The sequence below is a fragment of the Salarias fasciatus genome, chromosome 22, assembly GCF_902148845.1.
Source record: "Salarias fasciatus chromosome 22, fSalaFa1.1, whole genome shotgun sequence".
NCBI classification, from domain to species: Eukaryota; Metazoa; Chordata; class Actinopteri; order Blenniiformes; family Blenniidae; genus Salarias; species Salarias fasciatus.
Window position 1 is genome coordinate 15,424,280 of NC_043765.1, and position 14,941 is coordinate 15,439,220.

A 14,941-nucleotide genomic window follows, 5' to 3' on the forward strand; every position below is an offset into this window, starting at 1 on the left:
GTCAGTACAGCGGTCATTCTCCTGGATGGCTGTGCGCGCGGACCGGCCGCTCCACCACGCTCTCCACCGCGGCACCGGCGCGTGAGGCAAGTCTCAACTCCTGAGCTACTCCGTCCCGGGATGGGACTCCTGTGAGACGAGGGGTCCGCGTCGCTCACCTGAGGCTGGTTGGAAAGAAGAAGAAGAAGAAAAAGAAGAAAAAAAATCGATGGAGGGACTTGAGGCGCACGCAGCCGCTCTCACACTCCTGTTCACCTTCACTCGCGGTCCGCGGGGGAGCGCGCTCGTAAGCTGATTTGACCCGGGGGACGTGAATACCTCCCCGGGATTAGAGGGTTATTGGGTGAACGACAATGTCCCGCGGCTCGGTCCGGCACTCCCGGCTTTTGTTCGCGCGGCGGCGGACGCACGGTCCGTGTCCTCCACCGGTTCACCTCCTCTAGCTCCCCGCGCCTCCTCCTCGCTGCCTCGCGCCGGTCAGCCAGCCGGTGCGGACGGGATAATATGACTTCCTGGCTCCTCGCTTACGGCAGCGTCCCCCTGTGTCTCCTGCTCGGCTGTCTGACGGTCACGGTCTGCGCTGAAGCCTCCGGCTCCGGTGAGTACAGATGCTCATTAGGGTCAATTACACCGCGAGCCAATTATTATCCTCCTGGATCACGTCAAAATCACCACCGCGCCGCGCGTTTCTTTACATTGCGTCCTGTTTAATGCGCTCGTGAGCATCTTTTCATCAATCACAGCAGTCGTGCGCATTAATTGGCTCCTGGAGAAAACACCACAGGCAGTGGCACACTGGTAATTGCTCATGTTCGACCTCCAAGCTCTCAATCAGGACCCACTATTTGTATGAACAGACATTAATCGTTAGTAATTACAAGTTAAATGCTTCACCTATTCAGGAACTTGCTAATTGGGTCAGAGTGGCTTGATAATAGAGTGTGTTAGTGCAAAGACCTGCAGCCTTCCTCTGTCCTACATTCCGGCTTTGTACTTCACAGAAACGGCTCAGGAAAATTAGATTCCAGTAGATAAATTACTCCAATAAATCATTAATTCCTCTGAAGGAATCCTAGCGCTCTACCTCCTTGCTGCATTTTTCTGCAGACTCTGCATAAAAGTATCCGATGTATGGCTGCCTCTGTGGTAATTACATATGGAGCATCTGGTTATTGACTCATCAGATGTCCTGAGTGTTTACATGCCTGTCTGTTTGTGTGCGCCTGTGTGTGTTTATTGTGGGCATTCTTGCGGTTAATAGTCCATTGCACCACTCCAGCAACTCAAGCACCTGTTCCCACACCCCCGCACGCCGGCTGATGCGGCCTGAATAGCCTCATAGGAGATGCAAAGTGGTGCTCTGATCGTCAAAAATGTGCATGAGATCCCTAAATATCCACAGGGGGTTCGCCTGCATGGCTAATGAGTGTTGACACGCACATGCTTTCATATGCTAATCTGAAATTCTTCCCTTCTCTCCTCTCTTCTCTTCGAATCTTCTGCCTTCTTTCCCTCTGCAGGTGAGAGTGTGTGCAAGTCGCCCGCGGTCTCTTCTTGTGCAGATTGTCTCAGACGTGGTCCACAGTGCGCCTGGTGTTTCAAAGAGGTAGGATCGCCAACGAAAAATCTGAGTTTGTGTGGAGCTGACTGACATTCAGCAGCACTCCTGAAGCCGAGGCTCTGGTGCCATCCAGAAATGTGGAATATAACGTGTGTGTTTAGGCTCAGCGGCCTGCGCTCTGACCTTACTCGGGGCATCAGTCTGTGTGTGAACGTTTTCCCCACATTTTTCTCATGCGGCGGAAGAGACAGAGCCACTTTCTGTCCGTGTGTTTAGTCTCAACTTCACACATATCACAGCATCCGCCCCGTCTGTGGGTCAGTATCTGTCTTTGCGGCCTGCGTGTCAGTCTGTCTCATAAAGAGCCCACCCTGAATCAGACTTCAGAAGTTGTAAAACCTCCCAGTGCCACACAAGTCACAACGCGCGCGCACACACACACACACACACACACACGCACACACACACACACACAAACACCGGGAGAAATTACCCCGGCTAGACTGGACTGTCAACATGTGTGTATTTACAGACTTCAGGTGCTTTCCAGCCAGGTCGGGCCGTACTCGCTGGTGTGTGACTGCTTTCAGAAATCACCTCCCCAACCGCCTCCCCGCCATGCTCCTTCAGGCTTTAACAAACTAAAGTGCTATACGGTGTCTGTGAATATTCATGTTCACACGTGGCTGTTGCTCGGTAAAGAGGCTACAGTGTGTAAGGAAAGTCCCTGGAAGTGAGTGTGAGACTTTCTCGCTGTTCAGAACTGCTGGACTGAAAATTATAGCCACAGGGACGACCATAAATAAACAGAAGTCAGTCAAACTGTGAGGTTCAGTTTATGGCCAAGCGTTCATCTATAGCCTGGGAGCGTGTTATTAGAAACTTGTTAAATTGCACTTTCGTTTCTTCATTTTCAAAGCAGCAGAAGTAAGATGAGTTGCGGTGGGGATCGAAGACTCGTCGAACGTGTCGCTATCTTCAGATTTACTCGTACAAATCAGGTCCATAAGTTGTAGCAAAGATGCAAAATGGCCTACTTTTAAATTATGAAACTAGCTCTGGTCAACAAGCACTGAATCACCAAAGGTCACTAATCCACTCCAAAGCTAGGAAGCATGACACTGTTGCTTCTGGGAAACTTGTAGTTCAGCTGCACAGCAAATCTGCTAAATATTTACTGAATGAGAAAACATACCAACCAGTTCCTTTTCTATTCCAATTTAGATTTCTTTTAAGTTCAGACATGCAGAGAGTGATCTGAACATGGATGTTGAATTGTTGAGTAATTTCAGAACAAGAGTAATATCAAAACATCTCTTGTTATTGCATGAGAAATCACACCAAACACAATAAATAGTAAACGGCCTCTGTGTTCCTATCTTGTTGCCTGTCACAGGATATAGCATGTGCATAACCGTGATTCCTAGACTGTTGGTGATTCTACAGACTTCAGAAAGCCATGAACTGGAGCTCTGTGCTCATCTACCTACATCTCACTGCCTCCCAGGACTTTTGCAGTGTTACGGCTCACAAGCTGGGCTTCAAGGACGGTTGAACATTCCTCCACATCACAGATATGATTACAGTAAAAGTGGTCACATCCACAGCTGCATAAAGCCAAACTACAGCACTGATAAAGCTTATCATATATGCACCATGGTCATAAACATGTCAGAATCTGTGCCTCTGGGCTGTGGGGTCATGTGGGACAAACAGCACAGCTAGCTTGACCCACTTCCTTCTGTTCTTAGAAGAGATTATTGTGAAAACAGTTTATTCTGTATATAGGTCTGTTTGGAAATGCTTCTTTTGTTTTATGCGCTGCATTTACATCCATATAATCCAGTTTAAGATAAATCTTTGTACCAATAGACTGTTTGTAAAGCGAGGAAAGGTAATTTGTCCTAACTGGCCGTTTTAATCCCTGGCCCGCTGTGACCACCAGGACTTTCTCCATGGGGCAGGCCTGAGCCGGCGCTGCGGCCTGCCAGTCAACCTGCAGAAGCAGGGCTGTGGCCCGGAGTTCATGGAGCACCCCGACGTCAAGGTGGAAGTCAACGCCACCATCAGCAGCACACAAGTATCTCCACAAGACATCAGCGTAACCCTGAGGCCAGGTAGACTGTCACATGCTTCAGTGCAGCGTGCTGTTCCATCGCTCAGCGACAATTTTAAACTCGCCGTCGTTTGTCGGTGCTTTTAGGTTCAGAGGCCAGTTTCATCGTGGCTGTGAAGCAGCTGGAGCATTATCCTGTGGATCTTTACTACCTGGTGGACGTATCGGCCTCCATGCAGGAAAACTTGGATCATGTAGGTGCTGAAACACACAGTTTCCATTTAGTCAGTCAATGCTAATGCATTTCACCCCCTTTTTTTTCCAATAAACCGTTTGGGTCTTATCCAAGATTTAAAGCCTGACTCATCACAACCTTTCTTTATCAAGGTCAGTGCACCAAGAAACAGGGGGGCAGTAGCTTCTGTCCATTGTTTCTGTCAGGAATAATAAAACATATTTTCAAATAAAATGCATGCTTAAAAATAGATATTTACAACTCCAACAACAACCACATTTTGAGTGAATTCAAAGGGCTTGATAAAATTGGGACTGTATAAGGAATAGAAAGGAAAGGATTAAGTCATTCTGACTTAAAACGAAAGCATTTCAAACAGCTTAAGAAAAAAAGTTACTTTTAATTTCTTTTATTTTGTGCTTCTCTCATTTTGTTTGATCCTCAAATAATTTATTTGCTCACAGATCCTCTTCTCATTTCCTCTTTGTCTTCTACAACTTCTACAAATTCCTCTTTCTATTCCCAGAATATCCTCACTGTTTTTGTCTTCATCTGCGTCTGTGTCTGTTCCAGCTGAAGACAGTGGGCGTAGCTCTGTCCCTTCGCATGACGGAGCACTCGTCTGACCTGTGGTTGGGTTTCGGCTCCTTTGTGGACAAACCCGTCTCACCTTACATCAACGTCCATCCTTCTAAGATCAATAACCCTTGCAGGTAATTTTGTTAATATTCTCACAAACAGCTCATTTATTTATGGTGCAATTTAAGTCAAGACATATTCACTTGCTAAGGGTTGTGATGATGAGCCAACAGTCACTCTAACCTGTCTGTCCTCACTCTTCTTACCAGCGATTATGAGATCCGCTGCCGCCCGGCGCACGGCTTCCACCACGTCCTCAGCATGACCGGAAACATGAGCGAGTTCACGCGGGTCATCAAACGCCAGCGGATCTCTGGAAACATGGACACACCTGAGGGAGGACTGGACGCTATGCTGCAGGCAGCCGTCTGCCAGGTGGGTGTGTGCGCGCTCCTGTGTGCTTTCACATTAAAGTAGGCATTTTCAGTTTCAAAATTTGGTGGTGAGCCGGAATTGCAGTGAAAGAGGCGTTTATTCAGGGAGGAATGATAGCACTCTGACTCGGCAATAAATATTGCGACTGGAACTCCGCGAAGCAATGACAACATTGTTGGGGTATGGCAGACAGACACACACACACACACACACACAGTCACAGTTGGTTACTCTCTGGCTGCCGGAGGGCTGTGACTCACACCATGCAGGGGGTCTGAGTAACTAGCATGCAGGGAAACACCACGGTGGTCAGCGGCCTATAAATAGACTCTCCATTATGTCAGACCTACTTACTACATGCTTGGTAAGTTTCTTTAAATACACACGTGTGCACACATTTTCTCCCATTGTCAGTGATGAGTCACAGACATAAAGACAGAGAGGCTTCTTGGCTGATAAAGGGCTTTCTTGCGGTTTTTTTGCTGGAGTTGGGGATTACAGAAGGACCCGATCATCACAAAAGCTGATACAGTTCAGATGAGTAAAATGTTTGGATGTGCATTTTTTTTTTGCCACACTACTGAATATTGAATTATGTGTCAAGCACTTTTTTTTCCACATCAGTCCGAACATGCCAGAAACTACTGATTCCAGTGAATCAGAATGTGGAAGTAATCTAAACATGGGTCTGTGCTGGTGTTCGATTTGAATAAAATAAAATTGATTTTCAAACGCAAGACTGACTATGAATATTTGATTTCCTTTTGGTCTCCTTTCAGAGAGCAATCGGTTGGCGGCCAGAAGCAAAGCGTCTGCTCCTCCTGATGACCGACCAGCCCTCCCACCTCGCCCTGGACAGCCGACTGGCCGGGATTGTGGTGCCACACGACGGCCTGTGTCACCTGGAGAACAACGTCTACACCGGGAGTACCACCATGGTGAGGACCAGTGACCCACACAGGCTCAACGTGTGGATTTGACTTTTAAAGCCTCTTCAAGTTTATCTGATAAATTTATGAGATGTATAAGTTACTGTATAGAAGCTTGGTTGTTGTGATTATTACAGTCTTCAGATCCAGCTGTGCTGCACTTTAGTTATACACAGAAACATTTAGATTCATTAAACAATATATCCTTTATTTTGTCTGCTTCTTAGGACCATCCAAGTTTGGGTCAATTATCTGACAAACTGCTTGAAAACTACATCTACTCCATCTTTGCAGTGGAGAAGCAGCAGTACCAGTGGTACAAGGTAAACCGTGCAGAACGGATTATGTCAATGCAGAGCATGCACAAGACAGTGATTGTTTTTTTTCTATCTTCACATTCTTGTCCTATAAATAGCTTATCATTCAGTGTTTCTAATCTCTTCTCCCTGGTCCAGGATTTGGTGCACTTGCTCCCGGGCTCTTTCCTGGGAAAGTTAGGGCTCTTCCAGGCTCCTAACCTCATAGAACTGGTGGTGGACGCATACAAGGTACAATACGTTTATTCACCTGTGCATCTTGTTTTTTCCTTGTATATTGTATATATTATATACAGTGCAAGAAGCACTATACATTTTTAACTCATATGTTTTAGGGCATCATACTGTTGGAGTCACATGAACAAGGTTTTCTTTTTGTGAAATCAGTTTAATCGTGCAAGTGTAAAAGATAGTCCTCTGCAGAAAAAACTTGGGAAGCAGTGGTATTGTATTCCTGAAAATATGTACAGCCTAAATATACCCCAGGAAATTAAATTTGGCTGCAGAGTGTTGGAAAAAAAAAACAAAAATATCACAAGCACAAAGACACGTCTCATCTAAACCTGCAACAGCTTGTATTTTCAGCTATTTTAATGTTTTGAAGTTAGGAAAACAAATTATGTAGGATAGTTTTCAGTTGCTGGAGGCTTAATGCAACACACACACACACACACACAGACGAGAACGGGATTTTAAGGAGGTTAAGACCTCATTTGTGTGTGTGATTGTGTGCATTGTGCATGTGCTAGTCAAGGAGTTTGTTCAGTTGGCAGCGTTCTGGGGTATAATCTTGCCTCCGGCACAGCGCTCCATTGTTTGCTCCGAGAATCTGCCGAATCCACAGATCTGGTTGTGCAGCCACGCATATGTGCGCGCACACACACACACACACACACACACACACACACACACACACACACACACACACACACGCACACACGCACAAAAGCAGCACAGCCTGAACAGAAGCTGGCATTATAGCTATCAGATCCGCGCGGAAACCATGTGTCCCAATCAGGGACGGATACAAAGATGCTATTTCTGGCCCCTCCTCCTTGTTCCCATAAACCGCCCAGCAATTCAGAAACAGAAAGTACAATACTGGCTTTCTGGCGACATGTGAGAATTTTAATTACGGTAATCAGTTACTTGTTTCAAGCTCTATTTGCCCCCACCCCCCCTTTTCCTGCTTCTTTAGCCTCATTGACTTTGTTGGTTTAGGTTTTAAAGTGCCGCTGTTTCATTCCTCTCTTATCCAAACCACGTATCAAAATGCAGCGTTGAACCTGTTGTCCTTCCTGTCCCGCGTCCAGAGGTTGCTGTCGGAGGTTGCAGTGTCGGTGTCGGTGGAGGACAAAGCCCTCAGCAGGTACTGGGTGTCCGTGTCTCCTCTGTGTCCCGACGGATCCACTGCGAAGGACCAGAGCTGCTCCGGGGTGCAGCCGGATCAGACGGTAAACACAAAGGCTCACTTTCAACATGCAGCAGTGTCACACAGCACATGATTTCACCCAGGATTAGAGTTTAGCTAAACTGATACTCTCAGTCTATGCAGAGATCACTGAGTTAAGCTCCCTGAGATGCCACGGAACAGAGTTTCTTGGTTGGGTCGGATTACTCTGACACATAACAAACACGCTGACATACAAGTCTGAGAGATTTACGTGACGGAAAAGATTTGGTAAATAATCCCAGCTGAGCGGATTACAGACTGTATTTAACAGAAAAACATTTCCATGTGATTCCATGACCTTTTTGTCCCAAAATCCTCACCCTGCCCAATTTTAAAACATGTACCAGCAAATGGGACATTTATATTTAGAAATGGGTCATTAGACATACTTTGTTTGACACCTGTGTCATTATCCAGCTGATGAAAAGCCTGAAATATCTCCACCGCTGCAGAGAGCACTGTACAGGAGCTCCTCTGCTGCAGTCATGACAATTACACAAAAAGCCACTGTCGAAAGATATTCATCTAAAACCTGAAAGAGCTGCTATTTTTGCATTAATTATAACATTTTTCAGCACATTTGGAATCTTTGTTTCTGTTCATTCATTTGGAAGCCTTTGAGACGTCCTTGCTTCTTCGTTTGGGGCTCTTGACTCTCACCAAGATAGAAAAAAAGAATCCCACCTCTATAGATACTCCATTGTGCATAGAAAGTGAAGCTAAGCCTTTTAATCCATGAGTGGATTAAAGAAAATTATGGAAAGCACCGGCACTTACCAGAATGGCGATGAAGATCAAGAGAAAAGCTTGACTGTAGATTCGAACCAGGCACCGCTCTCCCACATCAATAGGATGATTAAGTTAAGTAGCACTTGAAAATCTGCTTCCTCATCTAACTATTCAGAGCCTATTAGAGGTTTCTGTGATCATGCAGGAGGAGGATGTTTGTGTAATGTCATTCCTTTCAGATTTACAGCTGGAGTTTTGTCAGTGTTTCATTCTTATATTTATAAGCAGATGAATCTCTGTTTAATAGTCGATATCAGCATATTAATATGCTCACAGTGGCAACACTATCGTACACAGTGATTGAGCCTATATTTAACAAACAGCACCAGTGTTTATTCTTGACTTTGTGGTATTTTCCACCTTTTCCCCCTTGTTCCCAGACTCCTGTTTCATGTCTTTTCTACTCTACTTGTTGGTTTTTTCCGCCCTGTTAACTTGTCAGGCTGCTGTGAACTTCTCTTCTTTAGTTCTCAGCACTTTTTTTGTTCAGTCTCGGTCTGACTGAACTGAGAATCTCTCGTCTTGTCACATTTGGATCTGAATCTCCTCCTATCCAGTGTGTACGTGATCCTGCAACCCTCATGTTGAGCAGATTTTGCCAACTGTGTCTCTTTTTCCCCTCTACAAAATAGATTTAACTGCGATTCTGTCTGCTATTTGGGCTTTAAAATTCTCATTAGCGGGCCAGAGATGCTTAAGTCGTGTCTTTTTTGTCTCGCAGGTCTACTTCAACATCACGATCGGCCTGCGATCCTGTCCTGACGATGGTGAAGATGAAGACGTAACAGTGATGGTGCGGCCCATAGGTTACAATGAGTCCACCGTCGTCAGGATCCGCTCAAAATGCCGCTGCAGTTGCGGATCGACCGGACGCTGTCGTGATGACAATCAGTCACCGTGCACGGGGAGCGGCCTGATGAGAGACTCCAGCACAGATGCAAACCGGGGCTGCAGAGCAGATGGCGCCGATGTGGACTGCAGCGGCCGAGGAGTGTGTGAATGCGGGAGATGTGTGTGTGATCACAGCAGACTCGGGACGGTTTACGGGAAATACTGTGAGAGGGACGACTTCTCCTGTCCCTACAAAGAAGGGCTGCTGTGTGGAGGTAAGGAATAGATGATTTGCATTTGTTTCAAAGAGCTTTCCCAGGAATTTGACTACGTGCACTTTTGATGCAAATTACAATCCGTCTGTGTTTTCTCTTGAAAACCTTCCTCTCCTGTGTCTGTTTCTTCCTTTCAGGTCGAGGTGTGTGTGTGTCGGGCGAGTGTGTGTGCGAGGACGGGTGGACAGGCGATAGCTGTGGCTGTCCCGTCTCCACAGAAACCTGCCAATCACCAGACGGCCTGCTCTGCGGTGGGAGGGGCAGGTGTGTGTGTGGGAAGTGTGTGTGTGACGACCCCCAGCACTCTGGAGACTTCTGTGAAAGATGTCCGGCTTGCCAAAGCTCCTGTCAATCATACTGGTACCCGTCAGTCTCTCTACCACATCAGTCCAGAGGACAGGGCTGCACATTTATAGCTGACACTGTTTTTGTGTGTGTGTTTTCTCTCTCTCAGGAAGTGTGTGGAGTGCCACCTCTCTCATGGTCTCACACAGAAAGAGGGGGGACACTGCAACAACACCTGTGCGCCTCTGGTCGGCTACAAGGACGATGTCTCAGGTACAGCGACTGCTGTCAGTAGAATCTTCTTGGGAACATAATTTCACACATTTGCGGTTTTGTGGATCCTGTGGAACAAAATGCCGGAGAGCTGTGACGCAGTCTCACTGTTTTAAATCAGGCTGTGGAGTTATTTGCATGACGGTGCAGTTGTTATTTCTGTTGCCTTCTGGGAAACTCTGCAGTTTGTGTGTTCTCCCCTCACCTCTGTAGGTTTACTTTAACTTCCATTATCAATCTAAAGACATCATATTTAGCGTGATTTGTCTAAAGATTTGTGTGGTATAGTATTATGTGCTCTGTTTTTAGCACAGTGTCAGAGGTTCTCTAATGTAGGCGGTATAACCCCCACCCCCGACAACCACCGCAGCCCCCAAACTCACACAGCACATGCTACTTATTTTTGATTGACTGCTGACCGTCGAGATGTTTTCACATTATGCGGTGATATTGTTGGGAGCCTTTGGGATGTGGAGGCAATAAATAAAATGCATAATCCTTCTGGTGCTCGTTAGATGGTTTCAGTTTGGAATATTTGTTGAACAGAGATGGCAAATCTATCGAGTAGAACTACAGATACTTATTTTAATGAAACACTGCTGTAAAAGTTAAACTAGTTTTTAAATTTTTGTCATTAAGTAAAAATAAGATATATGTAGGTTCTTAAATATATTCCAAATATTAAAAACCTTTATTTTATTGACACACGTTGCCTTTTTAATGCATCTTCAGCCTTTTTGGGGGGGGCTGCTGGGTGAAGATCATATATACATAACTCTATGCACACATCATAACCATTTGCATAGTAATTACTGCAGTTGCTGTTAATATAAACTATTATATAACAGCAGCTGTTATACTGCAGCTTTGTTACTATTAATATATAAGATTGTCAACTTAAAGCACTGTTTTTTAGTCTAACACTAGATCATTTTAAATGTAATAAAACAGAAATTCACCGAGAAGGAAAACAAAACACTTGGATTCCATTTAAAATGTTTGTTCTGGAAAAAGCTGAGAGGAACTGTAAGGTCAGACGATGCATCATCCGTCTTCTATATCTGCTCCATCTAAAAACACGAGTCCGAAGCCCAGCCCAGCTAACAAAGGCCAGAATAAACTTTAGTAGTGTGTGTTGCCATTCCATGAGCTAAATACACGTCCAATGCAGTATATGAGTGTGTGTCTGTAGATCAGTTGAATGAATAACATTTATGTTTGAAAGGACACAGCAACAACAGGGAGAACATGCAAACTTCAGAAAGATCCTGCCGGTGTTGAAGTATTTGTGTGTGTGTGTGTGTGTGTGTGTGTGTGTGTGTGTGTGTGTGTGTGTGTGTGTGTGTGTGTGTGTGTGTGTGTGTGTGTGTGTGTGTGTATTTGGTGTATTTGCTCACAGCTTTCTTGTTGTGTTTTCAGGACAAGCGGAGGAGATGTGGATTCAGTGCATGTACATCAGTAATGACAGCTGCCGCTACAGGTTTCAAACCAGCTCACAGTCGGGTCAGACCCAGCTTCACATCAGCACAAGACCAGGTATAATTTTCACACACACACACACACTCTCTCTCTCTCTCACTTACTCACACACTTTTATTCGAGGTCACTTCCGCTGCTACCATGGCTGCACCACTACACCCTCGTGTATTTGAGTCAGCAGGCCTGCTGTCAGTGTTGCAGCTGTATTTCACATTTCCCCTCAGTTCCCTGCTCACTTTTCTTTATTTTCTCAGCCAAACACACACACACACACACACACACTCACACTCACACAACCTGGGTTACACACACACTTTATTGCACATCCAAGTGTTACAGTTCATCCCCGCTTTCCCAATTTTTTGGAACAGCACCACTCATTGTGCGTCTCCCCCATCTCCCCCCATCCCCTCGTGCTGCCCCCTCCACCCCCCCTCCACCCAACGGGACGCTCTCTTCCTGCTCACGCCCACTCCTCCTGGGTGCAGAGGGAGCCAGGTCTCCATGGTTACCATGTTACCAAATGTCAGAGCCCTTCTTTGGGCTCTTTGTGCGGCGCGATCGGCCCGTCATCCACACATGCTCCCCAGCAGACACACAGCCGGCTAACTGTTCGGAGCAGCAGCGCCACTGGCACAGCTGCCTCGGGCCCGGCTCGACGTGCATGTTCAAAATAACTCACAACAATCGCTTTTTACCGCTGCGCTGCTGTGCAGTCCAGTCCCGAGGTGTTCACTTTTCCTGAGGACGCCACTTTTCCTGCCGCTTCCATCAGCCACCGTCAGACATTTGACTCCTGACTCAAATACATTCACTTCCAGACAATTTATACACATTTAATTCTCCATACTTGATATTGTGATCAGAGTATTAAGCTGTTTTTTTGTGCTGTGATTTTTGGATGATGTGTTAGAAGCTCAAAAATGTAAACACTAAAGAGAGACGGATGCTGTTGCTCCACCTTTTGGACGTTTTGCTGGTTTTGACAGAGAGGCCTCGATGCAATGCATCATATTTTCGGGGTGTTAACAGATAAAAAGCATATTATTGTTGTTCATCATGGTGTAGTTTAGATTGTTTCTGATTGTTTTTTTATTTTGCAGTAAATCAGATTTTTGTGTGCTGGTGTGTTCACAGAGTGTGTCAGCAGCAGTCGGCTCGTAGGAACCTTCCTGAGTGTGTGTGCGCTGACTGTGCTGTGTGGGCTGGTCGTGGTGGCCATGTCCCGCCTGCTGATGCAGAAGAGGAAGAGCTGGTCACCAGGGGGCGCTGCTGAAGACCCGGACTACCACTGCACTGGAAAGGTGAGCCTCCAAATGTCAAGCGTGCAGGAGGTAGTCATCAACCCAGCAGAGTTTTAATGAAGAGGGGCCTGGAGCACTCACAAACATTAGGGACCCTGTAATTCTTTAGGATATTTATGTTAACAAGCACTGTCCGCTGAAACCCCAGAGCGAGAAATATGAGGCTGCTCTCAGAGGTACAGCTGTATTTTACATTTCCTCTGAACTCCCAGCTCACCATCTACAGTTTCCTGATATGTGACCTTACAGAGCCGAACACTGCCTCTGAGAAGAGGAACAGGATGGAATTTTGTAAATGCGGGTAGGCTGCTCGCAGAAATGTGCACTTAAATTTCTCTGCATGGCTTATAAACATTTCAGCCCCCCCGGTTTATTGTTCGCGACACCACTGCATATCATTTTAACGGTTAAACAAATTACAGACTGTAAAGAGAGTGATCTGTATGAACGCCAATCGAAATCCTACATGACTGCAATTCCCTGCTGATCATCCACTGGCAACACATCACTCTCGGGGGAGCTATCGTACACATTGACATAATTTGGAAATCTGCATCAAGCTGGGCCGACTTCCTCAATGAAAGTGTAATGCGACGAATGTTAACTCTCCACTTCTGAAAAAGAAGTAGGCTTGACTGCTGTAAACTTGGAAACCTTTTTTATTTTTAAAGAAAAGTGATAACAACAATGCTCTCCGTTTCCATTGTGCGAATCATAGGAGCTATTCCGTTGTCTTGTGTTAAATTGGTTCTGATTCAGCGGGAGTCTGTTGAGTCATACGTGTGGTTTTTACTCACTGGGCTTTTCTCTCACTCTGCAGGATCTGTCATACATTCCTACAACCAATGAGAAGACCGTCACCTACAGGAGGGACCGTCTGCCGGACCGCCCCGTGGAAATGCACATCCAGGTTCCCAAGATGCCCTTCGGTGACCACTGGCAGTGCTAGGCAAAGGTGAAAGGTCAAGGTTTGCGAAGGAAAGAGGCTGAGACATGAAGAAAGCGCACTGGACTAAAAGCTTCTTTTCTGCCTCTAACCTCCGTAAAGCGTCGCCTCGCCGCGAGTGGAGACTTTGATGGTGAATTAATCAGCGAAAATCTTCATGGAATTACATTTTATCAAGTGAACCAACGAACTCATAGAGCTGTGTGACTAATAAGGCCAGTACCGAAACAAAGAGCACAAGTCCTCAACCTCTTCTTCCTCTGTAGCAGCAGGGAGGCTTCTTCTTCTGCAGGGTTAAAGATGATCATTCCCAGCTTTTCTAGACAAGCAGCAATTACTGCTCTAACTTATGCCTGCATGTGTCTGCGTGTGTGTGTGTGTAGGCACATGTCTTTCTATTTTAGTAGTATCTATTTAAATCGGGCCTGCAGCTGAAGGACTTTAGGCTGGTCCTGATGGTTTCGCAGCCCGACGTGGAGGATGAGTTTTGAGTTTAGGGTAGAGGATTCGGAGTCAGGTTTAGGGCAGGTTCTTGGGAATACACAGTCACCGAGGAGCCTCACAGAGACAGACAAGTGTGTAAGTGCGTGTGTGTGCGTGCGTGTGCATGGAAGCTTTCTATTTATAGTTTTTTTATAGTGAAAACACTACATGTTATGGGTTTGAAAGACAGAGGCGCTCAAACTGAACTCTCTTCCTGTCTTAGTCTGCCCCCATGTGGCCAGCATCATGTACAACATTTTAACTCAAATTATGCACATTCCTGACCTCAGTTGTACTGCCTTAGGTACACCAATGACTTAATCTGCCTTTTTTCCTATTTTTTAATTTTTTTTTTTTACTTTAATCACATTTCCAGTAACGCGTGGCATTCCCTGTCTTTTTTTTGTGGTTTTAAATGTTTCTTGGTTGCATCATGTTTTTGACCATCAGTCTGCATTGTTAGTTGTTGTTTTGTGACTTTTATTTTCTGTCATCATGATCAGTGAGAGTATAGTTTCACGTGATTGTCTGTCGTTGATAATCTGGTTAGACTTGCACTAGAGCAACTATTTTGCATCGTACTACTGAACAAAGCAGGGTCCCCGGGGCGGGCGAGCTGTAACAGCGAGCAGAGTTTGAAGTGACATGTTGGGCATTAAAAGGTATCTGAATGCATTTCAAGCTACAGTACGTAACAAAAATCACTGGAAT

General features: G+C 45.7%; 1 protein-coding gene across 1 annotated transcript; it reads left to right on the plus strand.

The window, feature by feature from the left end:
* The first annotated feature begins 52 nt into the window (after positions 1-52).
* itgb8 (integrin, beta 8) lies at positions 53-14,824 on the plus strand. Its single transcript, XM_030121174.1, has 16 exons — positions 53-598; positions 1,521-1,606; positions 3,507-3,678; positions 3,765-3,871; positions 4,426-4,565; positions 4,701-4,866; positions 5,646-5,804; positions 6,023-6,118; positions 6,251-6,343; positions 7,426-7,566; positions 9,076-9,460; positions 9,598-9,820; positions 9,915-10,018; positions 11,438-11,554; positions 12,635-12,801; positions 13,622-14,824. Exons 1-16 carry the CDS (start codon positions 505-507, stop codon positions 13,748-13,750), a joined length of 2,379 nt encoding a protein of 792 aa, XP_029977034.1. The 5' UTR covers positions 53-504; the 3' UTR covers positions 13,751-14,824.
* Positions 14,825-14,941: the final 117 nt, after the last annotated feature.

Bases quoted from the DNA above. Each gene is read 5' to 3' on its own strand.
- itgb8 (XM_030121174.1), top strand. From the start codon at position 505: ATGACTTCCTGGCTCCTCGCTTACGGCAGCGTCCCCCTGTGTCTCCTG. The intron at 4,566-4,700 runs GTAATTTTGTTA...TCTTCTTACCAG, and splicing joins AAGATCAATAACCCTTGCAG to CGATTATGAGATCCGCTGCC. The intron at 12,802-13,621 runs GTGAGCCTCCAA...CTCACTCTGCAG, and splicing joins ACTACCACTGCACTGGAAAG to GATCTGTCATACATTCCTAC.